The 27,762-nt window shown below is 44.2% G+C and overlaps 1 protein-coding gene and 1 pseudogene across 16 annotated transcripts in view; one reads left to right on the forward strand and one right to left on the reverse strand.

Moving 5' to 3' along the window:
- The first annotated feature begins 1,869 nt into the window (after window positions 1-1,869).
- SFT2D2 (SFT2 domain containing 2) overlaps window positions 1,870-27,762 on the forward strand; it is an 85,584-nt gene continuing 59,691 nt past the window's right edge. For 3 of the 16 annotated variants that reach the window (XR_012420064.1, XM_065521299.2, XM_065521477.2), the window contains exons 1-7: window positions 1,870-2,009; window positions 7,280-7,366; window positions 7,601-7,686; window positions 10,876-10,957; window positions 12,374-12,409; window positions 12,497-12,555; window positions 14,836-14,865. Coding sequence is in view for 8 of the 16 variants with exons in the window: in XM_065521299.2 (XP_065377371.1) it covers window positions 1,947-2,009; window positions 7,280-7,366; window positions 7,601-7,686; window positions 10,876-10,957; window positions 12,374-12,409; window positions 12,497-12,555; window positions 14,836-14,865 (443 nt within the window). In the remaining 8 variants the exon portion in view is untranslated. Of the gene's footprint in view, window positions 2,010-7,279; window positions 7,367-7,600; window positions 7,687-10,875; window positions 10,958-12,373; window positions 12,410-12,496; window positions 12,556-14,835; window positions 14,866-18,444; window positions 21,377-27,762 lie in introns of those variants that run through there. The other 13 variants (XR_012420083.1, XR_012420076.1, XR_012420090.1 and 10 more) reach the window with 11 other exon arrangements.
- On the reverse strand, window positions 21,550-22,981 carry LOC102131150 (ankyrin repeat domain-containing protein 36B-like; annotated as a pseudogene).

Here is a 27,762-nt window from a genome sequence, read left to right on the forward strand (position 1 = left end):
TTACAATAGATAATATTAATGGATTGCGAAATATATACTGAGCAGTGTTCGAAGCATTTGTGAAATGGCTTTATTGCAATAGAATTCATATGCCATACAATTAACTCAAAGCATGCAATTTAATGGTTTTTAGTATGTTCAGAGTTGTGTATGCAACCATTACCACTATCTAATTCCAGAACATTTAAATCACCCCATTAGTCTCTTATTACCATTTCCCCTCCTCCATCCTTAGGCAACCATTAGTCTACTTTCTGTTTCTATGGGTTTGCCTATTCTGGATATTTCCTAGCAATGAAATCATACAGTATATGGTCTATTGTGTCTCGCTTCTGTGAAAGGGAAATATCTTGGGCTCCCCCAAATTACTAAAGGGAAAATTCAAGCTGGGAACTGCTTAGAACAAACCTGCCTCTCATTCTATTCAAAGTTATCCCTGTGTTCATGGAGATAAATGCATATCTGATTGCCTCCTTTGGAAAGGCTAATCAAAAACTCAAAAGAGTGCAACCATTTGTCTCTCACCTATCTGTGACCTGGAAGCTCCCTCCCCGCTTGAGTCTTCCTGCCTTTGCTTCGAGTTGTCCCGCCTTTCCAGACAAAACCAATGTACTTCTTACATATGTTGATTGATGCCTCATGTCTCCCTAAAATGTGTAAAACCAAGCTGTGCCCCAACCACCTTGGGCACATGTCATCAGGACTTCCTGAGGCTATGTCACAGGTGCTGGTCCTCAACCTTGGCAAAATAAACTTCCTAAATAGCTAACTGAGACCTGTCTCAAATTTTTGGGGTCCACACTTCTTTCACTTAATACAATGTTTTCGAGGTGCATCCACGTTGTAGCATGTGTCAGTACTCTATTCCTTTTTATTGCATGGGTATGTCACATTTTATTTACCATTAATAAGTTGATGGTCATTTGGATTGTTTCCACGCTGTTGCCCAGGCTAGAGTGCAGTAGCTTACTGCACTGACATCGTGGCATACTGCAGCCTTGACCTCCTGAGAACAAGCCATTCTTCCTCCTCAGCCTGGCAAGTAGCTTGGCTTACAGGTGCCCGCCAGCATGCCTGGCTAATTTTTAAAAATCTTTTTGCAGAGATGAGGTATCCCTATGTTGCCCAGGCTGGTCTGGAACTCCTGCGCTCAAGCCATCTTCCCAAAGTGCTGGGAATACAGACATGAGCCACCATGCCCAGTCTATTTGTAGTTTTTTTGAGGTCAGTAAAACAAACTATTGTACAAACACAAAACAATTTAACAATCTATTGTTCCTTTCCACATTCCTTCAGTCACTTTTTTTTTTTTTTTTTTTGTGAGACAGAGTCTCGCTCTGTTGCCCAGGCTGGAGTGTAGTATCCTGGTCACAGTTCACTATAGCCTGGAACTCCTTGGCTCAAGTGAGCCTCCTGCCTCAGCTTGCGGAGTAGCTGGGCTTACAGGCATGCCCCACCACACCAGGTTAAGGCCTTGAGTAATTAAAAAAAAAATCTTTTCCTGTGTAGGCACGATCGCGATATGGATGAAACACAGCCTTTGTTCCCGTCTGCACAAGGCTTCTTCCCTGTCTTTTGTTTCTCCAGAGCCTTGCACGTGGTAGGTGCTCAGCATTTGTTGACTGGATCAAGTAGGGCGAGGGAGCGCAGCCCGTTCGGGTTTGAAACTGCTCCGGACGCCCAATTAATGTTTGGCAGCGCCTGGTGATTTCAATCCCAGCCCCTCCGGCCCGACCCGCCTCCCGGGACAAAAACACAAGGGCGAAGGCCGGCGCGGGCGCGCGGGGCATGCCGGGCGCCCCCAGGTGGGCAGGTGCCTGGGCGGGGCGCGCCGCGGTTGGCGCCCGGGTGGCGGGGCGGCTGCCTAGTACCCGGAAGAGCCGTCAACTTCGCGAGGCGCAACAGGCTGCTGCAGAGGGGCTGGAGCCGGTGGGTACTGGGCCGCAATGGACAAGCTGAAGAAAGTGCTGAGCGGGCAAGACACGGAGGACCGGAGCGGCCTGTCCGAGGTGAGTGAGCCCGGGGCCCTCGGCCCCCTCTCGCCGCGCTCCCGCGCTACGTCCCCGGCCCGGGCCTGGGAAGCCTGCGAAGCCTGCGGGGACTCCCTGGAGTTTCTGGACTGTAGCTCTGCCCCTTCTCCTCCTCTTCTGTAGGGCTCCGCGAGGAGCCCTGGCACTGCACGGGGCAGTCGGCCGCGGCGTTCTTTTCTGCCCCGCGCCCCTTCAGCCCATTCTCCCTGACAGGGGGCGGCGCAGGAGGAAATCCCTGGCCCGAGCTGCGAGTGGGAGGGCGGGCGACCGGGCTGTCGGCCCCGGCCGGGAAATGCGCTTTAGGGCCGGGTAGAGCTGGGGGCCCCGAGGTCCTGGCGGAAGGAGCCCTCGCTGGGTGGGTCGGAGCGCCAGACCCAGGCTGAGGTGTTGGGGTGGCGGTCCCCACCTCGCGACGGGGCTGGTGGCCGCGCCGCGAGCTCTGCCTTGGTTTTCTGCCCGGTTTAGGTTATAGGGTGTGACACTCCCTATACACTCCCTGTACACATTGCCTTGTGATTGAGGGGGAGAAACTGCCCCCCATCCCATGAGGACAGGGACCACATCTTGTGTCTCTGTGTCCACAGTGCCCACACCTAGACTCTAGACACCCAGCGCCTCAGGAGACTGCCTGCGTGTTGGTTTATTAGAAAAGCTTTTTTTTTTTTTTCCCCCCCTGAGACAGAGCTTCACTCTGTTGTCCAGGCTGGAGTGCAGTGGTGCTATCTCGGCTCACTGCAGCCTCCGCCTCTTGGGTTCAAGCGATTCTTCCACCTCAGCCTCCCAAGTAACTGGGATTACAGACACCCGCCACCAAACCTGGCTTATTTTTGTGTTTTTATTAGATACGGGGTTTCACCATCTGGGCCAGGCTGTTCTCAAACTCCTGACCTCAAGTGATCCGTCCACCTCTGCCTCCCAAAGTGCTGGAATTCCAGGCATGAGCCACCGCGCCCGGCCTATTAGAAAAGTTTTAATCGTGCTGAAACCTGGCTGTTAATGTCCTATGTTGTAGAACCACACAGAATGCTGCATTTCTATTTGGGGTGCTTTTAGCTTTTGTTTTCCTTTTTGGATGACAAAATAACGTTTCTCTTCACTCTTTGGCGTATTCTTTAGCCTCTGTTCCTCATCTGTGAAATGAGGATGTTAAGATGATATGGCTAACTGGAAACTAATCGGTGTTTCTTCTGGTTTCTCAGCAAGGTCTTCTTTCTCAGCAGGCTGCTTTCACCCACGTGTGGTTGCTGATTTTATTCGGTTTTGTTTTGTGTGATACTGGGACTTAAACTTTCTGCATGACATCTCAGAACGTAAAACTTGCCCTCTTAATCTTCACCTTGAGGGAGTAACTATGGGATCGAATGTTGGAGGCACTGAAGTTTAACTTTTTGACATTTCAAAACTAGTTGGTGGGTTCTTTTTAATTTGTTGCCTTTATTAATTGGTCAAGGCTCAGGAGTAATTTCACAGGTTCTTTTTTTTTTTTTATTTGTAGCCTCTATTATGAATCTCAAGTGGAACCTCAGACCAGGCCTAAGAAAGGTCTGACTCGTAGGTAGCTGACCCTCATTATTTAAAGCTTTATTTCCATTGACTGTCAACAAGCCTTTATGAACAGTTGGTGCTTAAGAGGGAGACACTTTATCTCCCTGCAGACTCTTGGGGGGTGGAGTGTTGACAGTGGGACGATGCAGATATTATTGTCTCGAAAATCATCACGAAGCAGTGGGCTGACCCTCAACAGTGGATGACTAGTAAAGTTTGCAAACATAAATGCTGAGCTTGTTTTTAACCTAAAATGGTGAATGTCTGTGTTGGATACTGTGAGAAGGGCTTTAATGTGTTATGCTGAGGCATCTGTTGGACCTAATTTAAAAAGAATAGGTGCTTCATTCTTGTTCTAAAATACTTTGATCAGTTTCCTCTTTCTGAGTGAGGTTCTGTTTATAACATCATTGTATGGCACTTCCCAAGTCTTGAATTCCTGGGAAATGTTTTGTTGCAGACTGACTTCATCTTCCAGGCTGTTTCAGCTTAGTATTTACTGATTAGCTCAGAGCTTCCTTTAAAATATTAGTACTGATTTAATTGTCTCATATTTTTCATGGTTTGGGGGCTGGTAGAACTGGAGGATTCCATGGGGAAATTGCTGTTTTGTGTGGTAAGTTGAATTAGGCACTCTTAAAATCTCTTTAAGAGGTCACTAGAAGAGAGTGCTTTTTAAAACTCTTATTCCTTTAATGCAAACCATAAAGGTATGACTAGTTCTATTTCTCCTACCTCTCCTAGGTAGTTATAAAATTTGCATGGCAGTATCTAATTATAGCCCATGATGAATTTTGTGATGGATACCTCATCTTCATAAGTACACCTTAAGTCTGTAGTTTCAATGGGCTTCTTTCTGAAAGTATAGGTTTTATGTTTTTTTAATAAACGATTCTGGGGACAAGAAAGGTATGAGTAGTATCTGATTTTAAAGTGTGGAAATGAAGCAGTATTCCTTTCTCACCTTCTGGCTACCAATCCTGTTTTTCTGAACAATTCTTAGTATTACTTCTTCTTGGCAAGAGCCTCTCTTCTCTCCACATCGCAGAGTGAAAGGGACCTTTGTGAATAGCTGCCCGTCAGTCAGACTGCCCGGGAGCGCATTGCCTACACATTCTATCCAGGTACCATTTTAGCTACTCTAATTTCCAAAAACAATATGCTAGCACAGCTTCCAGCAGTCATGAATTTACAGACATTTTATGAGTTTGTTTTCATAATTTGGCCAAAAGAAGTGTTTTGCTTTCACTGAGTCCAGTTAGAAGAAGTGGAACAACAGCTTCCTCCTTCCCTGACCGAGTGTGCATGTAAAAGAACTTGCAACCACATGTAATGGAAAAATACAGTGGTGAAATATGCCCCCCACCCCTTCCATTTTGGCAAACAGTAACATTTGGATGGATTCAGCTTGAGAGACTTGAATATGGAGTGTTACTTTCCTTTCTGAAGGTAGAAACCAGAAACACATTCTTGGCTGAACTGCTTCCTATTGTCAGTTATTTTGATTTTTATGAGGGCTGGAATCTCACTGTTCTGTTGAGGTTATTTAGCAATCTAGATGTCAAAGCCAATTCAGATTTCATTCTTATCTTAACCTTATGGTTTATCCTCTTAAAATAGAAAGGTTGAATCTTTTAAAATATCCCTGTTGATGACATGTAGTGCTCAGGGAACCATCCAGTCCAATCTTACTACCACTCTTCTTGCTGCAGACAAGCCAGTCCAGTCCTACTACCATGCTTCTTCCTATGAACAAGCCAGGACAATCCTACTCCCGCTCTTCCTACAGACAAGCCAGGCCAATCCCACTACACTTTTCTTTCTGTGAACAAGCCAGGCCAATCCCACTATCACTCTTCTTCCTATGAACAAGCCAGGCCAATTTTTCTTCCCACCTGCAGCTAGTTCTTTTCTCGCCTTGGCAAGGTAAGTTCTTTGGTTCTTGCATGAGTAGGAAGAGTGGTACCTTCTCATTTTAGGTACCACTCAAATGAGACTGGTGGGAGGTTAAATGCTTTAGTCAGAAGTAGCCTGACTAGATTGTCTGGGGCCTTGTAAAGCCTGCTACCAGAGCATCATCACATGGCTCATTTTGGAGTCCAGGGGGGTTTGGGAAACCAGACTCCTCCAGGAGAGGTTTACCTCAGCGTAAAACCAGGTGACTCATTTGTCAGGTCTTAACACTGGGCCCCTGCTACCTGTTATCATCCCTAATTTGTGCCTTCTGTGCAGGGTCATGGGCTCAGTTCCAATATGTATGAATGTATAACCTGACCTAAATACCTTTCTCCTGAGTGGAGATTAAGGTAGTCTTTGGCAATATGTGCCACACCTGAGGGGAGCCTCTCATCGTTCTTTTCAAGCTTCTGGTTTGACAGGAACTCTGGAGACATGGTTGAAAACAGATCCCTGAGCTGGGGGTAGTCAAGTCTGAGGGAGTTGCCAGTCTAATGACTCTTGACTCTCTGCCACTATCTACCTTCTTCCATCAGCCGGGTGGAAATATGGTAGGGAACTTTGACCGCATTGCTAGATGGAGACCATGCTGGCCGTACAAGGTGAGCCCTGTGTGAATATACATGGCCTAGCTGCCCTTTGTGGTGTTGGTCTCTCACTGGCAGCTGTCTTTGTCCAGCTTGGAACAGCTGTTCCCACTTGCATCAGGTGGACAGATGAGCAGGGTCACCAGTGCGGAGACTTTGTTGTCATTTTTTTCCGAGACAACAAGAGTTATATTCTTGTTGCCCAGGCTGGAGTACAATGTACAACCTCGGCTCACTGCAACCTCCACCTCCCAGGTTCAAGCAATTCTTCTGCCTCAGCCTCCCAAGTAGCTGGGATTACAGGCATGTACCACCACACCTGGCTAATTTTTTGTATTTTTAGTAGAGACAAAGTTTCACCATGTTGGTCAGGCTGCTCTCAAACTCCTGACCTCAGGTGATGTGCCCACCTTGGCCCCCCAAAGTGCTGAGATTACAGGCATGAGCCACTGTGCCCGGCTGTTGTCATTTTTGACATGGGAAAAGAACCATTGGGAGCTACTCACAGGCTCTCCTATTTCAATAGTGTTTTTGGAACTCCTGGCTTCTCCTGAACTTTGCTCCAGGGAGGGATTAATCATGATGGCAAAGAATCAGGATGAGCAGGACTGTCATTAATTAACCAGGATCTGTCTTGCACTTGGATGAGTTGACTGATGCTGGCACCCTGTAAGTACAACATCTGAACCAAGAGTAAATAATGCGGGTGAGAGTTGACGTAGGAGAGGATGAGCAGTGGAGCAGCTGCTTGAGTGCCGTCCCCTCATCTTTTCCTTATTTCCTGGGACCCTGCCTGGAAATGCCTTTCCAGGTGTGGTCCTCATCCTATGTGGGTTGTGGGAAGGCTCTGGGCTACTCTAGGATTGGCTGTCTTGCCTTCCTGTTCATGAAATGAGTTGTGCTCAAGGCAAAGAGTTTCTGCCTCTGAAGATGTTCAGCGAGAGGCACAGCTGTTAGCTGCTGGAGAGGAGATTCATATCTGCATCATAACTTTACAGCTCTGATAAAGTCTGGATTCGATGACTCCCATCGCCTGAGTGTGTAGGATTCTGTGCTCCTTGCCTTCCCTAGTACAACTTAACACTTTCTAGATTTAATTTTGTGCTTGCTTTGTTTTTAGTAAATGTGTGTGTATATGTATTTTTTTTTTTTCAATTTTAGGTTGTTGAGGCATCTTCATTAAGCTGGGGGACCAGGATAAAAGGCTTCATTGCGTGTTTTGCTATAGGAATTCTCTGCTCACTGCTGGTAAGGTTTCCCTCCCTCCTCTGTCTTTTCCTCCTACCCGTCTTTGCTATATATTCCCCTTTTTGTCCACCTCCTTTCCCCTTTTGCCCTTCACTAAAATGCATGGATGAGAGGAGAGGGGAATCAGGGAGGTGGGGCGGGAAACGGCCTCCTCAGGGCTTCCTCAGTGAGCTCTGCTTGTGTGGCCAGGTGGGAGGGGTTGCTCATGTGCAAACGCTGTGCTTTAAATTCTAGGGTACTCTTCTGCTGTGGGTGCCCAGGAAGGGATTACACCTCTTCGCAGTGTTTTATACCTTTGGTAATATCGCATCAATTGGGAGGTAACTTTTTTAAAAATCCAATCTTAGCTAATCATTAATGGGAAAATGGATTTTGGTTGCCCTTGAGGGAGGTGAAAGAGGAGGCTCCAGTAGTTGTAAGGGATTTGGAGAGAAATGGTTAGATTATCTCACATTCATATCTTATTATTTGAAAACATTTTATCTCTTAGTTTGAAACACCTGGGAGAAAGCAGCAACTGTGTTGCCATTGTGATTTTACATGTTCAGGAACTGCAGCACAGAGCAGTTCAGTGATTTCTCCAGGGTTTACAACCCAGTCCTCCTGCTTGCTGTATTCTTATTGCTGTCAGAGATTGAGTTGATGGTTTTCAAAGGGCTCATCACTCCAGTGGCCATAAGGGAAACTCGTTTGTATTAAGTGTCAGACCTTCCCAGACCTGAGTAGCAGCTCATGTGGGCAGGGCATCTGAGCGCTTCCTGGAGGTGGGCAGCCCATTCTGCATGTTGTGAATGCACAGACTTTCCAGGTCGAGCTTTCACACTGATGCTTCAATCACACTGGTGCTAACAACTCCACCCTCTCCAACTGGGAGCCCTGGCCTAGCCTCTACCTGAATGACCTGCAGGAACCTGAACTCAGGCATCTTTTTTCCCCCTTTTCCCTTCCCTTGTGTCTCTGTAAATGGCTTCAGAGTCCTGGGGGTCCAAGTCTCCCCGCCATGATTGCTCACCAGGGCTTGATGTATCCCTGTCTTCCTGGCTCCTTCCTCTGTGTCCCCATGGCTGTTTGTGCTTCACTGACTGACTTGTATGCTCAGTGGGTAAGCATTGATCACACTCTGTGCTGGGCTCAGAGGATACAAAGACAAGTCCAGTTTGGTCCCTGCCAGGCAGACATAGAACTCATGATATAACAAGGTATGGAAAGAGATGCTCAAGGAGGGGCAGCTGACATGACCTGAGTCACGGAGGGCTTCCTAGAGAAGGTGATATCTGAGCTCGTCTTAGCTTTGGCCTGTATCACCCTTACCTGAACAAGATGCCTCTGCGGGGTCTCTCTGTCTCCTCCATTGCCCCTCTCCAGGCCATTTTCCACTGAGCTGTAGAGCCATTCACTTATAACCCTACTTAGCCCCCGCGAGTGGCTCCCTGTTTTGTCTCTACAGATGAAGTCCAAATTCCTCAACATGCATACAGTTAAGCCTCTTTGAGATCTGGCTTCACCGCTGTCCCGTTCCCTACCCAGTGTGCTTCCCAGCCAGGCTGAACTTCTTGCATTTCCCAAAATGTCGTTGTGCCCTTGTTAGGTTGTTTTCTCCTTCTGGAATGCTGCCCTATCTGTAACTGCCCTGGTTTGGTAGATACTTGCTCATTTGTTAAGACCTGGCCCAAAAGCCACCTCTTCTATGAAGCTTTTCCTGATTACCTCCTCCTCTCCAGAATTGATGACCTTTTCCTTTGGGCTCTCAGTATTCCATCTATATTTATGTGCCAGTGCAGGTAGCATTTTACTACACTGACTTGTTAGGTCTGTAAGCCACTTGATAAGGGCTGCACATGTATCTTATTTGTCCCCAGTTGTACCCAAACTTAGCTCTGAGTCTGGCTGGAAATGGGAGATGTTAATTAAATGATTGAGTGCATGATTCTGGCCACCTGCTTAAAGCTTAATTTATTGGTGCTTATGACAGTAAAATGCTGACCCTTAGAGATGTCTTTTGTTGCCTCTAAAGCTTTCTCCAATACTAACTTTTGGTGGGGGGTTGTTTTGGGCAGACAGTGTAAGTTACAATGTATAGTCTAGACTGAGCATAAATATATGGGTGTGTTGCTTAGTCCAGAAGAGCTCTTTAGCAAATTGCTATGGGCTGAATTCTTCATAGCACTGTGTAGGGAAATAATAAAGGGAGCAAATTGTTATTTTCAGGGCATTTGGGAGTTTGTGTCTTTGCCTGTAGTCTGTTATAGTTTTGTGTATATGCTGTGTTTAATTTTTAGGACCAGCCTTGACTGTTGCTTCTTATTCGGTGTAGGTTAAAGAAGTGTTCTTTTAGTTGGGGCACTTGAGAGTGAAGCCTTGCAACTTAATGGCACTTCAAAGAGAGGAAGACTTATTGGCCAAGTGTGGTGGCTCACGCCAAGTTGATGTGTTAGACATGACAGTCTGCTTCATTTGTGATTACTCTTGCTAGCAATCTCTCATTCATACAGAAAGCATGCTGGGGACCAGGCGCAGTGGCTCACCCCTATAATCCCAGCACTTTGGGAGGCTGAGGTGGGTGGATCACGAGGTCAAGAGATCGAGACCATCCTGGCCAACATGATGAAACCTTGTCTCTACTAAAAATACAAAAATTAGCTGGATGTGGTGATGTGTGCCTGTAGTCCCAGCTACTCTGGAGGCTGAGGCAGGAGAATCACTTGAACCCGGGAGGCGGAGGTTGCAGTGAGCCGAGATCACATCACTGCACTCCAGCCTGGCGACAGAGCAAGACTCCATCTCAAAACAAACAAACAAACAGACAAAAAACCCAAGCATGCTGGGACTGTCTTTTTAGAGCTTTGGAATCTAATAGCTATAGAGTCAAATACCAGCTCTTTGGTAGCTGTGTGATTTTCTCATCTCTAAAATAAGTGTAATACGTAACTCACAAAATTGTTGAGAAGAAATGAGGTAATACATGTAATATCTGGCATTTAGCAAACATTCAACAAATAACCCATGATGATATCATCATCATTAGAATTATTCCCTGAAGATTATGAAAGAAAATGAAATGCTCTGCTTTTTAACATAACCTACCTAAGCCTGTAAGGTATGGTTTTTCGTTAAACTTCCTGAGCCTTGTTTGTTTCCATGAGTAGGTATTGTCAGGGAGGCAAGGTAGCACCTCTCAAGGAGAAGGCTTATCTAACCTAGTGGTATGATATGAATCTACAGTCAAACCCACATGCGTTTACAGCCTGGGTCTGTCATTCCCTAGTTGGGTGGCCTTGGATAAAGTAACTCTGTGGGCTCTGTGTGGTAATTGTTCCTACTTTATGGGTTGGTTGGTGATGGATTAAATGAGAATAATGTACAAAAAGCCCTTCAGCACAGTGCCTTCTACAGAATAAGAGCTTTTCAAATGTTAGCTACTGTTGCCACAGGAAATCTTGGGGAGGCGACTCAGTGTGCCTAGTGCAGTTCTGTTCTGAACAGCTTGTGTGGGTGTGTTTGCCTTTTAGTACCATCTTCCTCATGGGACCAGTGAAACAGCTGAAGCGAATGTTTGAACCTACACGTTTGATTGCAACTATCATGGTGCTGGTAAGGTCTGCTTTTTAGCTGGACTTCTCAAATGGGAGTTTTTATTTCTGTTGTATAAGATTTTTTTCCTTTTAAACCTAAGGACCTCTTCTCTTTTTCCATTCAGCTTGACTTATTACCTTATTCCTATAACCATGTAGCAGAAGGGAACACTCTACCTAATGCCGCAATCCCCTCCTCCCCTACTTTGTGTTTCAGTGGGTGTCAAGGTGCTACCAGTTCTGAAAAGCACCTCTAGAGGGCATTGCTTGTCAGATTAGCCAGAGTGGTATGGTGGTAGTAAGGGAGCTCAGACACCTTCCTGGTGACTGTTGAAGCCACACACAGGCAGGGCTTAGAGGGAATAACTCAAACACAGGACTCATTCTCTAGGGTGGGTGTCCTGCCTTATAGAATGGCCTCTTTATTCCTCATTATCTGACTTGGAGACTTATTACTGTTTTTCGTCAGTCTCCCCAAAGTGGGAATGGCCTCCATATGGCCTGTCATCCTTGTACCCTGCTCTGACAACATTGTCTTCAGCTTTGTTATAGCTTCCTGTCCCATTGACCCCAAATGCCTCTCATTTTTGGCCTATTTTCTTCCCTGTGGTTGTCAAAATCATCCCAGACCTGCACTCTCTGGACTTTTATAACTATTACTACATTTGGAACTTGATGAACATACTTTTATTTTTAGTTTCATTTGTGTAATCTCATTTGTTCAAATAGGTGAGTTCTCAAAAGCTGTGACCACATTTACTATTTATTTAGTGTCCTTTTAGAGTATTGGGCACGATGCTGGACACAGAGAATGTTTAGGACATATTTGAGTAGTTACTGTTATAGAAGGATGGCGAGGAAAGGCATGGCTAACTGCTCTAGCACCAGTTGTCCTTGGCCAGCCTCAGATGTCCACGGCCTGGACAAGTCTCCTGTAGGAAGAGCTTTCTAAGAATGGCCTTAGGGAAAGTGTTAGGTGATAGGTAAACAAATAACTGGCATGCTGACTGTGAGATTGATATCTCATGTTAACCTTTGTCCTTGCATGTGCTTTCTGCTGCAGAGACTAGCATTCGGTAGGAGTTAAAATAGATTTGTGTTAAGCTTTCTTTAGTGCATTCGAATGAAAAGATGGATGGACGGATGAATGGGTGGGCCTGAAATGTGATTTGTTTGCTGGGCAGAGGTTCTGGGAAAACTTGAAAGTAAAAGAACGTCTTTCTCTTTTTAAGCTATGTGAATCTTTATTGGCTAGTTTGATTTCGTGGAGATTTTTAACTGTTCTGCCAAACATGGGTGCTCAGGTGGGTTAACTGCTTTGAGATGAAGGATGCATAAGTGTTGTGCGTTTGTCAAGAATAACAAGTTTTGAGGTTTTTTTTTTTTTTTTCTGCCATGTTATTGTCATTAATTAATGTTTCCTTTCTCCCTTTAGTTGTGTTTTGCACTTACCCTGTGTTCTGCCTTTTGGGTAAATGTATATTTTAATTTTTCTTAACCATTTTGGCTTTTGCCCCTTGTCTCACACTCTCCTATAACCATATTATTATTTTTCCAGTGGCATAACAAGGGACTTGCACTTATCTTCTGCATTTTGCAGTCTTTGGCACTGACGTGGTAAGTAACCTTTTAAACAATCCCCTCCCACATAGCCCACTGACTAATGTAGCCGAAGGAGATAAAACTCACATATTGTGGGTGGGAGAATTAAGAAAACACAGAAACTCTTTAATTTAAGGATTCTCATTGATGAAAGTGAAGTCAGGCTCCAGAGCAAATGCCCATCAACCCAGCCCACTGCCAATAGATGGCATTAGTGGTCTTGAGTGGTCACAGGAGGCTGCTTGCCTGCTGTGGCATTTTTGCTGAACTAATGGTTGATTTTTGAGATGTTACAAATATTATTAAACCACTCATGTCCGGTAAGTGCAAGGACAATAAAAGTATTATAAGGGATGTTAAAAAGGCTTGTGAGTCCAGTAGAGGTTAACAAAAAAGGAAAGCGGTAAGAAAAATAATGAGTGTTACATTTGTAATAGAATGAATCATTTAACAGAAGGACAAAGAGTGAATTGTCAGCAGGAGATGAGGAACAGTCACTGACGAAATGGAAAAACGTGTGTCTGTGGGCTGTAAGATCTGCGTATGTGCTTAGAGGCCTGTTGACTTTTGGTAATTCAGCTGAAGAGCAGGAAATTGTAACTCCAGAGCCAAGCATAGTAAAAGGGACGCTGGAGACATTTTGTGAAACCATGAATGGGGCTGTAGGTTCTTGGTCCTTTCAAGCCTATACGACATCAGAGTGAGGGGGTGGTGACACACGTGGAATCTGTAGGTTCCGAGACATTCCTGTAGTTCTTTCAAAGTATATCAAGGGGTGGTATCTGCCAGAACAGTTTGAATATAGATGTGACTCACCTATTTTTGAAAAAAATGTTTGCTACAATGTAAAGAAAACAGGATTCTGGACATTTTAAAGTTCCCAAGAATTGGTTTAACTCCTATTTGGTAGAAATGAATCTTGAGACTGTAAGCTTAACTCCCATCCCTCCCTTTAGCAATTTTGGACTTTTGAATAAATATAGTTTCAAATTGCCTTTTGGAATTTACTGTGTTGATAAGTAATTGAGCTTCTGTACATGGGAAGTATAAGATATGGAGAAGGATGGTGGTGTTTGTGTGTGTGTGTGTGTGTGTGTGTGTTTAAATGCACATTTGAGTGGTAGACTGTTTATATTTTGATTTTCTTCTAGGGCAGAAATTGGTACCCATATACACACACCTTGCTTTGCTTGTAGACTGATTTTGAATCCAGTTTCAAAGGTTCAGCATTCACATGGGTTCAGCTGAACGGGGATATTCCCTTCAACACTGACACGTTCTGACTGTGTTTGCTTTTCTAAGGCCTGACCAGCTTACAGCCTGCCTGACACACAGTGCCTGGTTCTATAGAGTTCTGGAGCCTCTTCCTTGTATATGGTTCCCTTCTAAGCAAAAGGGCTGAGCTAACTGGGATTTACCAAGATACCTTTGGACATACTACATTTTCACCCACAGAGTAGTTGGTAGCATTTTTTTTTTCTTCTTCTTTTTAATTCTCTTTTCTCTTCTTTTAAAATTATCCCAATTGGGTAGAAGTTAAATTCTGTTTAGAATTTATAAAATGTTAGGAGTTCAACTGTGCCAGGTATGGGTGGCTCACACTGTAATGCCAAGACTTTGGGAGGCTGAGGTGGGAGGATTGCTTGAAGCCAGGAGTTTGAGACTAGCCTGGACAGTGTAGCAAGACCTGGTCTTTGCAAGAAAAAAAAAAAAAAATTAAAAAATTAGCCGGGCATGGTGGCACATACTTAGTCCCAGTGATTCTGGAGGCTGAGGCAGGGGGATTGCTTGAGCCTCCTAAGCTTGAGCCTAGGAATTCAAGGCTGCAGTGAGGTATGATTGAGCCACTATATTCCAGCAGCCTAGGTGACAGAGCACGACCCTGTCTCAAAAAAAAGGGGGCGGTTCAACTATTCTGAGTTTCATTTGATACTTTTTCAGAATAGAGTTTCTGTGCCATCCGGGTATCTGAAATCTGACTTTTAGGCGATTGCTGCTAGCTCAAGGTTCTAGCAGTACTGCAGTGAGGCTGAGGTCATAGGGGTTATCGCCACATGAACCTTTTGCCCTTCTTCTGTGGCTACCTGTCTGTACATAGCCATAGTGTGTGTGTTTGGGTACACATACATGTATATGCGTGAGCCTTTGTGTGCACATGCTCACCCCCCAGGCTGAGGATGGGAGAGGGTCTGGATAAATCGATGCAGGTACTCTTAAAGCTCAAAAGCCCATTCCGCTGGATAATCTGCTACTCCCTTCATCTCATTTGACCCTTTGTTTTGTTTTTCATTATAGGTATAGCCTTTCCTTCATACCATTTGCAAGGTAAGACTGTGTATTTGGAAATACGATTTCTGTCATTCATTTTAATTTAGAGTCTGCTTTCAGAGAGTACATCTTATTTTATTTATCTTAACTGACGTCTTTTGAGCCAAGTAGACAAATACTATACATCTCATTTAAGTAAGTTTAAGGTCACTACACCACCCACTCTAATTATACAATTAATGATGGATATTACCCAGGTACATCAATTTCCAATGCTGTGAACATTCTACTCTTATATATAGTGCATATATGCACATTGTTACTCTTTTAACCTGTAGCTTTGAGTAGGGTTTTTTTTTTTGTTTTTTTTTTGTTTTTTAAATAAAGGTGAATGTCATTTAATATCACTGAGTAAGATATGGAGGGATCTCAATTCGTGCTTCTTGCAATATCCCACTGCTGGAAAAGTTTCACAAGAGTTTATAAATGGAGAGTAAGCAGTACCAGGGCTTCCTAACTAGCAGTGTGACCTCGAGCAACTCTCTTGACCCCTCTGGCCTCAAAGCATTGATAAGTAGACTGAGTTGGTCTAGATCATCTCCAGAGCCCTCTTTTAGCTCTGAAATTCTAATACTCCAAAGCTCTTTAAGCACTTTCAGTTATGACCGTCTCAAAATTAGCCGCGTGATCTTTGCCTCTGACTTTGGTGCAGTGGCTCACGCCTGTAATCCCAGCACTTTGGGAGGCCAAGACGGGCAGATCACGCGGTCAGGAGATCGAGACCATGCTGGCTAACACGGTGAAACCTCGTCTCTACTGAAAATATAAAAAATTAGCGGGGCGTGGTGGTGGGCGCCTGTAGTCCCAGCTACTCGGGAGGCTGAGGCTGGAGAATGGTGTGAACCTGGGAGGTGGAGCTTGCAGTGAGCCGAGATCACGCCACTGCACTCCAGCCTGGGTGACAGAGCAAGACTCTGTCTCAAAAAAAAAAAAAAACAAACTGTACTGAGGAAATGAAAAATTATGCATGACTTGGGAAGGAGGAAGAGCAATCTTATGTCTTAACAAATTCCAAGACTGTTGCTGACAGTGATTTGAAAGTGCTGAGGAGTGATTGATTGGATGCGAAGTTAAGCCTTTCAAGTGAAAGGTAGCTGAGTGGCTTCACTGATAAATTCTAGGAGGGTAGCAGTTATGAAATACTCCATGCAGACCTGGCTGGTTTTGGGGCCTGGTGGCTTTTCTGAGAAGAATATGGGCAGGGATGTCCCGGGAAGCTAGATTTTTATGTGAAGTAAGCCAGAGTCCATCATAACTGAGGATCCAATGAGATACTGATCAGCCTGCCAACGTTTGGATATTTCTTGGTCCCTGAACCAGCTACATAATTTTCAGGGTCCAGTGCAAAATAAAAATGTGAGCTTCGGCCGGGCGCGGTGGCTCAAGCCTGTAATCCCAGCACTTTGGGAGGCCGAGACGGGCGGATCACGAGGTCAGGAGATCGAGACCATCCTGGTTAACACGGTGAAACCCCGTCTCTACTAAAAATACAAAAAACTAGCCGGGCGAAGTGGCGGGTGCCTGTAGTCCCAGCTACTCGGGAGGCTGAGGCAGGAGAATGGCGTGAACCCGAGAGGAGGAGCTTGCAGTGAGCTGAGATCCGGCCACTGCACTCCAACCTGGGTGACAGAGCAAGACTCTGTCTCAAAAAAAAAAAAAAAAAAAAAAAAAAAAAAATGTGAGCTTCTTGTTCAAAAATCATAGGCCGAGCGCGGTGGCTCACTCCTGTAATCCCAGCACTTTGGGAGGCTGAGGCGGGTGAATCACCTGAGGTCAGGACTTCAAGACCAGCTTGACCAACATGGTGAAATCCTGTCTCTACTAAAAATACCAAAATTAGCCGGGCGTGGTGGCCCGCATCTGTAATCCCAGCTACTCAGGAGGCTGAGGCAGGAGAATCTCTTGAACCTGGGAGGCGGAGGTTGTAGTGAGCTGAGATTACACCATTGCACTCTAGCCTGGGCAACTGAGCGAGACTCTGTCTCACAAAAAAAAAAAAAAAAAAAAAGATTATGAATTTCAAGATGGCAACATCATCAAATCAAGGCATGAAACCCAATGTGAACCCTTCTAAGTATGGGGCCAATGCAGTTGCACAGGTCTCATTCGTGAAACTTGCTTGGAGTCATTCATCAGAGCTTCAGGCTTGATCTGGATTGGCATGTATGAAATTTATGTACAAGTGATTGATAGAATGATGGAATTTTATTTGAGATAGTGAGTTTCATGTGCTGAGCAAATGAATTACTCCTCTAGTAGGGAGGGAATCACAGAGCTAGATCCCACCCTTCTATTTTTTTTTTTTTTTTTTGAGATGGAGTCCTACTCTATGGCCCAGGTTGGAGTGCAGTGACCTGACCTCAGCTCACCTCAGTCTCCAACCTCCCGGGTTCAAGCTATTCTCCTGCCTCAGCCTCCATGCGCACGCCACCACTCCAGGCTCATTTTTTGTATTTTTAGTAGAGACGGGGTTTCACCATGTTGACCAGGCTGGTCTCGAACTCCTGACCTCAAGTCATCAGCCTGCCTCGGCCTCCCAAAATGCTGGGTTTACAGGCGTGAACCACCATGCCTGGCCCCACCCTTCTATTTGTAAGTTCCCCTAGAATAGCTTTTCCCATGGTGTTCCACAGAAATAGTGTTTCTGTGGAAGAAAAGAGTTCTATGATCAAGTAATCTGAGAAACAGGTTAAGCAAAATTAGGTAAGTTCCTCTTTGCCTGGCTTGCTAGATCCTTCCATATGCTATGTGTATTGTGAGCTGCCATGAGGGGGACTTAAGTGGCCATAAAACCCTTCTTGTGCAGAGACTCTTCTGGGACTACAGTGCAGAGTGTATCTCAAGAAATGCTGCCCTGGAATCATCTTGATATTAAATGCAGTGTCTACTCATGGAAATGCATCCATTCCCCTCTCCCTCCCTTATGTGACTCCCAGTGTCCTTAGTGCAGCACAGTTGAGAACGTGGAACAGAACTGGGGTATGAGAAGCCTAGTGCCACATTGCACAGTGTGGTGTGGTGGTGGAAATGGAGGTGCTTGCTTGGGTAGAATAGTAATTTCTTGAAGACCAACTCTTCCTTGCACCCTCTACACTGAATTCCAAGCAGTATATATCTGTGATAAGGCTAATATAGCATATTAATAAGTGCTCAGAACCCATAGTGGGCTCCCTTCTGCTGCCTGCTTAGAATGAAGAAAGGTCCCAGTTAATATTTAATGCTCTCAGTGCATTCTGTGATTTTGGCCGATATTGAAGTGCAGCAGTCCTGACTGACCTCTTAGTTTCTGATAGTCTATATTATCTTTTTCTCTGATTATGATGACTATTCCCATAATCAGACTGGGGGGTAAGTGGGGACATCCCCTCTTACAGATGAGGAATTTGGAACTCAAACAGGACAAGGAACTTTCCCAGGATAGTACTACTAATAAATGTTGAAGCTGCAGTTTGATGCTGTGTAGGTCTGATCTTTCAATCTAGGTGCTTTCTACTCTGCAGCTTCCACTTTGGGTGCCCTCTAAAGTGCCTTTGGGGTGACGACGTCCCACTCATCTTTGTGTCTTTTCTTTCCTAGGGATGCTGTGAAGAAATGTTTTGCCGTGTGTCTTGCATAATTCATGGCCAGTTTTGCGAAGCTTTGGAAGGCACTATGGACAGAAGCTGGTGGACAGTTTTGTAACTATCTTCGAAACCTCTGTCTTACAGACATGTGCCTTTTATCTTGCAGCAATGTGTTGCTTGTGATTCGAACATCTGAGTGTTACTTTTGGAAGCAACAATACATTCTCGAACCTGAATGTCAGTAGCACAGGATGAGAAGTGGGTTCTATATCTTGCGGAATGGAATCTTCCTCACGTACCTGTTTCCTCTCTGGATGTTGTCCCACTGAATTCCCATGAATACAAACCTGTTCAGCAGCAGCAGGTAACCCTTGGGTGCAAGTGATTCCCAGGTGGCAAAAGGCAGCCCCATCAGAGATCACAGGGGAGCAACAGTAAGGGACAGAGTTTTGGGGTCCAGTTGTCCCTCTGTGGAAACCATCACCACTGTCCTGCATAGAGTGAGTCTGCTTCTCCTCTGGCATCTAAGAACAAGTGACTCTGCTTTACACAAGCCCCTGAAGAGCCTGGCCGTGGAGTGAGGTAGAAAAGAAGCACTTTTTGGTGGTGTATGCTGTTTCGGAATTTGAATCTAAGCATTCTTGGTGTTCTGATTCTACGCCTGACTGTGGAATGTATTTTCTGACATTAGGTGAAGGCTCTTTTCTCTTGGGTTTTATTTGCCATCCCTCCCTCCCTCTCCCTACATATCTTTCTTTATGACCTCCTGGCACTAGATGGGGAAAGAACAGAGCAGCAGCAGAAAACACTGCTATTTCTTTTTGGACAAGAGCCCATAAGAGGTGAAAAATCCTGCTGTTCTCAGCTATACTTTTTTTCTTCATTATTTATAAATGTTTGCTTTTAAACTGATTTTATTTTCCATTCTCCCCTGGCGTTGGGCCAGGGGAGAGTGGGGTGGGAAGACAGATCCCTGCTGTGCGGCCAACAGGAAGTAGGCACGCCTGCCCAGTGACCTTTAAATAGTCCTGGTGTTTGCACTCAGCCTGTGCTGGGGACACTGGGGAGGATTCCATAAACTGCAGGTGGTCTCTTATCAGCCTGATGTCTAACCTACAAAGTGCTTTTGTGTCCATGATCTTACCTGGTTCTTATGGACAGCCTTGTAAGGAAGCAGGGATTGTTATCCCACTGTTCAGTCAAGGGAATCAAGGCCCACATTGGTTTTTGGGTCCACCCAAAGCCACAGCTTCAGCCTCCTTCATGACCCAGAGTTTTCTGGCCTGTTTCTGGTTGTGCCTCCTGTAACTGCCTATGACTGTTTTCCCCATTTTCATCAGCCAAGCCATCTCCTACCTGGCTGTCCCTGCCCATCTCTTTTGGAAGCTTCTTCCTGGATCTGTAGGATGTTCACTGTCCCTTGTGTTCCCTGTCAGCTCCTCCTTGTTGCCTGACCACCATTAGTACCCTGTCTTGTCAGCCAGTGTTCCTGGCCCTCCAGGACCTCCAGAGTCATCCTACAAATTACATTTATCTGGATTGCCTTTCTGCTCTTTGCACAGGGCCAACTGGTCCACTAGGGCTCCTCCTCTGTCACCACTAAACTGAAGGAAGTGACCTGATGGTTGTCTCCTTGCTTGTGGCTAATTGCTGAACCTTTCTTTGTCCTACTGTGGCTAAGAACTCAGACTGACTGGTCTTTTTTTATCTTTTCTTTTTGAGATGGAGTCTCACTCTGTCACCCAGGCTTGAGTGCAGTGGCGTGATCTCGGCTCACTGCAACCTCCGCCTCCTGGGTTCAAGCAATTCTCCTGCCTTAGCCTCCCAAGTAGCTGGGATTACAGGTGCCTGCCACCATGCCTGTGCTAATATTTGTGTTTTTAGTGGAGACAGGGTTTCACCATGTTGGCCAAGCTGGTCTGAAATGCCTGACCTCAGGTGATCCACCCGCCTCGACCTCCCAAAGTGCTGGGATTACAGGTGTGAGCCACTGTGCCCTGCCAGTCTTGTCTTCTGAGGCTGGGGAGCTGACGGGGCCAGAGAGAGGAGCTAGTCTTCCCAGGTTCTTTCTAGGCTATTGACAGCATCCAGTCATCTGCTCAGATCCCTAACCTGTCCTCAGCCAGGAAGGGAAATTTTATGCTACCCCTTTGGCTTCTGTGGGATTATTTCACATCCCAGGTGCCTCTTGGAGACAGATCTCAGAAGGGCTGTGGTGTCAGAAGGGGCATGGAGGAGGTCAGGAGTGCTCATGGTTCCTTTTCTTTAGAACTGATACGAGGCTTGGCTAATCACTGTGAGCTCCAGCAGCTCCAGCAACCTGGAATAAGACACCTAGAAGGCTCACCCCTCCATCTCCATGTCCTTTTTTTTTTTTTTTTTTTTTTTTTAGATTGAACAACCATTCTTTATTTAAAAAATAATCTCAGCAAACTAGGGATACAAGAGAATTTCCTTAACCTATTGAAGGGCATCTTTAAAATATCTTCTGCTAACATCCTTTGTAATGATGAAAGGCTGAATGTTTTCCCCTAAGATTGAGAATAAGAGAGGTCAACTCTTACCACTTATATTCAACATTGTACTGGAAATTCTAGCCACTGCAATCATGTTTTAATTGGGAGTTGGGGGAAAGAGGGAGGGAAGGAGAAAAATAAAAGGCCTTTAGATTGAAAATAAATAAGTAAAACTGTCTATTCACAGATATTATCATCTATGTAGAAAACCAAATAAAAGCCATTACCAGGTTACTGAAACCAGCAAGTGAGTTTTGCGACACTGCAGGATATATAATCGATACACAAAAATCAATTATGTTTCTCTGTTAGAAGAATTAGGAATTGAAAATTTAAAAATAATACTATTTACAATAGCATTAAAATATAAAATTCTTGGGAATAAACCTGACAAACTATATGGAATATCTGTACACTGATAACTAAAAAGCATTGCTAAGAAAAATTAAAGAAGACTTAAGTAAGTATCTTGTTCATAGGTTGAGAGACTCAACATTGTTGATGTTAATTCTTTCCCATATTAATCTATAGATATAGTGCAGTCCCCATCCAAAGCCAAGCAGGCGTTTTTGTTTGTTTGTTTGTTTTGTTTTTTGTGGAAATTAAAAACTGGTTATAAGAGTCACGTGGCATGCAGATAATCTAGAAGATCCACAGTAACTCTCCTGCTGTGTAGCTGGTTCCTGACAGGTCATGGACCTGTCCGTGGCCTGCAGGTTGGGGACCTCTGCTGTAGAGGATCCAGATTTAAATTCAGAATAAGCTTCATCTGTTTCTGTAGTTTCATTTTCTTTCAACAACTGCTGCATTGAACTTCGCAGGATTTTCTGAAGCTGCTCAATTTGGCCATCTTGCTTTTTAATTGTATTTCTTAACATGGAATTTTCTGTTTGGAGCTTTTGTATGTGGCCTTGCGTCTCCTTAGTACATCTCATAGTTGCTGTAAGTTGATACTGTTTTTCTTGAAATTGAATTCTCGTCTGGCCTAATTTCTTCCTTGAATCTTGCATCTCACTTCCTCAACGGATGCAGTGTCTCAATGAAGCATCCAGCGAAGCTTTTGTTGATTGTTTAGGACATCACCCTGTTTTTGTTGAAGTTGTCTCACAACTACTTCTCTTTCTGCTTTCTCTCTTTCATATTGACATTGTTTTTCTTTCAAATGATTAACTTTATTGATCATCCTCTTACTCTTCTAGCAAAAGACTGTGCTTTATGCACTCAGCCTGAAGATTTTGTACTGTAGCATCACATTTGGCTTGAATATCAATTACTGTTTTTTCTTGATTGTCAGCTTTGTTGTGAACATCATCCAGTTGCTGTTGAAGCAACATAGTTTGTCTTTGTAGTTGACATAATCTTACTTTTCTGTGCATTTTTCTACTTTATCTTGGCCATTTGTGTACATTTTTTCAATGTCCTTCATTTGACACTGTTTGGTTTAGCTCTCTTTGTATGTGTTCAAAAACCAAAGCCTTTTCTTTCAGAGCCTCTCGTGTAATGGAGCTCAGTTTTGAGGCCCCTGAACTTACTCTTAGCTTTAGAAAGTTGTTGAGAATCAGAACATGAGAATTCAAATTTTCCTGTAAATGACACAATTTCTCTACCGTGCCCTGGAAATCAAGCTCTTGGTCTCTTTCTGTTGAGTGACTTTGATCATGATCACGTAGAGCAGCATTCAGTCTACGATGGTATGATTCCATTTCGTCAGTCTTTGCCTGCTTTGTTTTTCCTTCTCCAGTTTGGAACAGAGCATTGTGTTCTCATCTGTCAGAGCAGTAAGCTGTCCACTATAATGGGCTATCGCTTTTGTTGATGTTTCCCCATTCTGTTTTAGAGCCTTTTGAGGTCTTCATGCTTTCTTTTTATAATTTCAATGTCTTTTAGGTATTTCTTTTCCAGGATTTGATTTTTTATTGTGTCTATTTCCAGCCTGAGCCTGGCAATTTCATTTTACATCAAGTGGTTTTTATGCAACAGGTCTTCTTTTTCATGACTATCAGAAATCTCAAACTGCAGAGTTCTTGTTCCCATTCAAGTTTTTGATACTCTGTGATATTATTTCTTTTTTTTCAGATAGTCTTGTAGTATACTAGTCTTTTTCATTTTTTGAATTTTTGCTGTAAGTCACTCACAGTGATTATCTTTAAGTTCTGTTGATCTTTTACATAAACTGCATTTTAAATTTTAGTCTTTTTTTATACGAGATTCTGGAAATTATTTTTTATTATACTTTAAGTTCTGGGGTACATGTGCAGGACGTGCGGGTTTGTTACATAGATATACATGTAATGCTATCCCTCCCCTAGCCCCCCATCCCCCAACAGGCCCCGGTGTGTGATGTTCCCCTCCTTTTTCCATGTGTTCTCGTTGTTCAACTCCCACTTATGAGTGAGAACGTGCGGTGTTTGGTTTTCTGTTCTTTTGATAGTTTGCTGAGAATGATGGTTTCCAGCTTCATCCGTGTCCCTACAAAGGACATGAACTCGTCCTTTTTTATGGCTGCATACTATTCCATGGTGTATATATGCCACATTTTCTTTATCCAATCTATCATTAATGGACATTTGGGTTGGTTCCAAGTCTTTGCTGTTGTGAACAGTGCTGCAGTTTGCATGTGTCATAGTAGAATGATTTATAACCCTTTGGGTATATACCCAGTAATGGGATCTCTGGGTCAAATGGTATTTCTAGTTCTAGATCCTTGAGGACTCACCACAGTCTTCCACAATGGTTGAACTAATTTACACTCCCACTAACAGTGTAAAAGCTTTCCTATTTCTTCACATCCTCTCCAGCATCTGTTGTTTCCTGACTTTTTAATGATTGCCCTTCTAACTGGCATGAGATGGTATCTCATTGTGGTTTTGATTTGCATTTCCCTAATGACCAGTGATGATCATTTTTTCATGTGTTTGTTGGTCACATAAATGTCTTCTTTTGAGAAGTGTCTTTCATATCCTTCGCCCACTTTTTGATGGGGTTATTTGTTTTTTTCTTATAAATTTGTTTAAGTTCTATGTAGATTCTAGAGATTAGCCGTTTGTCAGATGGATAGATTGCAAAATTTTCTCCCATTCTGTAGGTTGCCTGTTCATTCTGATGATAGTTTCATTTGTTGTGCAGAAGCTCTTTAGTTTAATGAGATCCCATTTGTCTATTTTGGCTTTTGTTGCCATTGCTTTTGGTGTTTTAGTCATGAAGTCTTTGCTCATGCCTATGTCCTGAATGATATTGCCTAGGTTTTCTTCTAGGGTTTTTTTGGGTCTTACATTTAAGATTTCCTCTTTTCCTAATTGAATACCCTTTATTTCGTTCTCTTGCCTGATTGCCCTGGCCAGAACTTATAATACTATGTTGAATAGGAGTGATGAGAGAGGGCATCCTTGTCTTGTGCTGGTTTTCAAAGGGAATGCTTCCAGTTTTTGCCCATTCAGTATGACATTGGCTGTGGGTTTGTCATAAACAGCTCTTATTATTTTGAGATATGTTCCATCAATACCTAGTTTATTAAGAGTTTTTAGCATGAAGGGCTGTTGAATTTTGTTGAATGCTTTTCTGCATCTATTGAGTTAGGGAGGATTCCCTGTTTTTCTATCGTTTGGAATAGTTTCAGAAGGAATGCTACTAGCTCCTCTTTGTACCTCTGGTAGAATTCGGCTGTGAATCCGTCTGGTCTTGGACTTTTTTTTGGTTGGTAGGCTATTACTGCCTCAATTTCAGAACTTGTTATTGGCCTATTCGGGGATTTGACTTCTTCCTGGTTTAGTGTTGGGAGGGTGTATGTGTCCAGGAATTTATCCATTTCTTCTAGATTTTCTACTTTATTTGCATAGAGGTGTTTATAGTATTCTCTGATGGTTTGTATTTCTGTGGGATAGGTGGTGATATTCCCTTTACCATTTTTTATTGTGCCTATTTTATTCTTCTCTCTTTTCTTCTTTATTAGTCTGACTAGCGGTCTATCTATTTTGTTGATCTTTTAAAAAACCAGCTCCTGGGTTCATTGGTTTTTTGAATGGGTTTTCGTGGTCTCTATCTCCTTCAGTTCTGCTGTGATCTTAGTTATTTCTTCTCTTCTGCTAGCTTTTGAATTTGTTTGCTCTTGCTTCTCTAGTTCTTTTAATTGTGATGTTAGGGTGTCGATTTTAGATCTTTCCTGCTTTCTCTTGTGGGCATTTAGTGCTGTAAATTTCCCTCTACACACTGCTTTAATTTTGAAACAGAGTCTCCCTCAGTTTTCCAGGCTGGAGTGCGGTGGCGTGATCTCAGCTCACTGCAACCTCTGCCTTCCGGGTTCAAGCGATTCTCGTGCCTCAGCCTCCCAAGTAGCTGGGACTACAGGCATGTGCCACCACACCCAGCTAATTTTTGTATTTTTAGTAGAAATGGGGTTTCACCATGTTGTCCAGACTGGTCTCGAACTCCTGGTCTCAAATGATCTGCCTGCCTTGGCTTCCCAAAGTGCTGGGATTACAGGCGTGAGCCACCGCGCCCAGCCCCATGTCTTTTTTAATCCCTGGATTGACTTTGTGGGACATGAGGCCAGGGTACTAAGATGTCACCAGGGCTTTATAGGCTTTATAGCATAATAGTAGTGAATGTAGTCTTTGAAGTCAGTTGCATCTGGGTGTGAGCTAGGACTAGTCATATACTAGTTGTGTCATATTGAACAAGTTACCTAACCTCTGGTTCCTCAGTTTGTTCATCTGTTTAAAAATTGTGGGAATAACAATTCCTGCTGGGTCATTGCAAGATGTCAGTAAGACACGTCAAGTGCTTAGAATAGGGCTTGGCATAAGTAGAGCCTCAGTAGGGTAGGTGTTACTTAATCCCAGAAATAACTGGCAACTTTGGAAGGTGAGAGTGAATGTCTCTAATCATTAGTTTATCTAACAAATACTTATCTAGTACGATGTGCCTGGCCCTGTGGACACTGCCATGTTTTTTCTCATTCAGTATTCACAGCGACTGCCCAGTGAATGGTATTGCCTCCATCCTCTGAGAGGGTAAAGAGCCTATCCCAGACCCCACCAGTGGAGGCGTCAGGGAGGGGTTCTTGGCAGGAGATGGGCCTTGTAGAAAGGCTTCTGCTTTGCTTTCACTCACTGCCTGTGGCCAGTTTGCTCAGACAGCTCCTGTCAGGACACCATAAGCAGCTTTTGCATGACCCTGCCTCCCAGGGTTTTCCTTAAGTTGCCTTGTTCTTTAGTTGTTTCCCTACTTGTTTTTGTTAGACTGTGGGAGGAAGAAATCCATTTCAAATCTGCTGAAACCTGTTACCAAGCAACAGCAGTGGTTAAAAGCAACCTGATGAGTGAGTAAAGAATTAGGGTTTCAGACCTGTGGTTAATAATGGTCTCTATCTCCCTGCTGACCTGCATTCCCTTCTCTTCTGTTCACTGCTGGGTGAAGGAGGGCTCGCTGCATTTTGGAAGTTAAGGGAACCAATAAGGTGACTCTTTTGCAGATGGGAATGTGGTACTCAGCCAGCCATGTGGAAGCACTGTCCTGGCGTGATCTGCCCTGGGCTGTTGGCTCTCTGAATGCTGTCTTGGGAGGAGCACTGCCCTTCAGACCAGAAGAGATGGCTTCCAGTCCCCTCTCCCTCTTGTCCCAGTCTCTCTGAGGCTGCTTGTTGGGTATTGGACGTGCTGTGTACTAACTCAATGCCATCTCTTGTCTCATTATCTGAAATGCATCCCCGTTTGCAGAATGGGCTCAAAGGGAGCCTTCAATTCTGCTCCTCTAATAGCCGACCCCAGCTCAAGATATCTTGTCTCTGGAAAGGGCAAAACGTTGTCCCCAGTGTAGCATTTTCACTGGGTTGATTATCTCAGTGCTGGATCATCTGTCTATCACCCTTGTGTCGTGACTTTGTGAATTATCTGCCTGAGTGCCACCTCCCATCCACCCTAATCACTGCATGCTCAGGGAGCAAGAAATAAAATCATGAAATGCATTCCAAATAAAATCACTCTTTGGCTGGGTGCAGTGGCTCATACTCCCAAAGTAATCCCAGCACTTTGGGAGGCTGAGGTGGGTGGATCGCTTGAGGCTGGGAGTTCAAGAGCAGCCTGGCCAACATGGTGAAACTCCATTTCTACAAAAAATACAACAGCAAAAAAATCAGCCAGGGTAACTGGTGTGTGCCTATAATCCCACCTACTTGGGAGGGAGGCTGAGGCACAAGAATTGCTTGAACCCAGGAGGTGGAAGTTCAGTGAGCCGAGATCATGCCCCTGCACTGCAGCCTGAGCAACAGAGCGAGACTCTGTCTCAAAAATAAATAAATTAAAAAAAAAATCGCCTTTTGATACTTCTGTTAAAATAGATAATAAGGGACCATATCTTAAAGTGTGGAGGATCTGGCTTGGCTTCTGTTTTCCCTATGAAAGTGACAGATGTTGCATCATGAGACTTAGTGGAATGAATTGGGAAATTGAAGGGCAGCCCCATGGCTGTGGATTCTATTTTCTATGGGACTGTTTACGCCAGGCTTTGTTTATTTTCTCTTTGCTCAGATAACTTCTGACTAGAATTGACTGTAGGATTATAAATAGTTTAAAATACCTATTCTCAAACCTCATTTTCAGCATATAAATTTTTTTTGTTGTTTTTTGTTTTTTTGTTTTTTGTTTTTTTTGAGACGGAGTCTGGCTCTGTCGCCCAGCCTGGAGTGCAGTGGCCGGATCTCAGCTCACTGCAAGCTCCGCCTCCCGGGTTCACGCCATTCTCCTGCCTCAGCCTCCCGAGTAGCTGGGACTACAGGCGCCGCCACCTCGCCCGGCTAATTTTTTGTATTTTTTTAGTAG

The sequence above is a fragment of the Macaca fascicularis genome, chromosome 1 (genome assembly GCF_037993035.2).
Source record: "Macaca fascicularis isolate 582-1 chromosome 1, T2T-MFA8v1.1".
In the NCBI taxonomy this organism is placed as follows: Eukaryota; Metazoa; Chordata; class Mammalia; order Primates; family Cercopithecidae; genus Macaca; species Macaca fascicularis.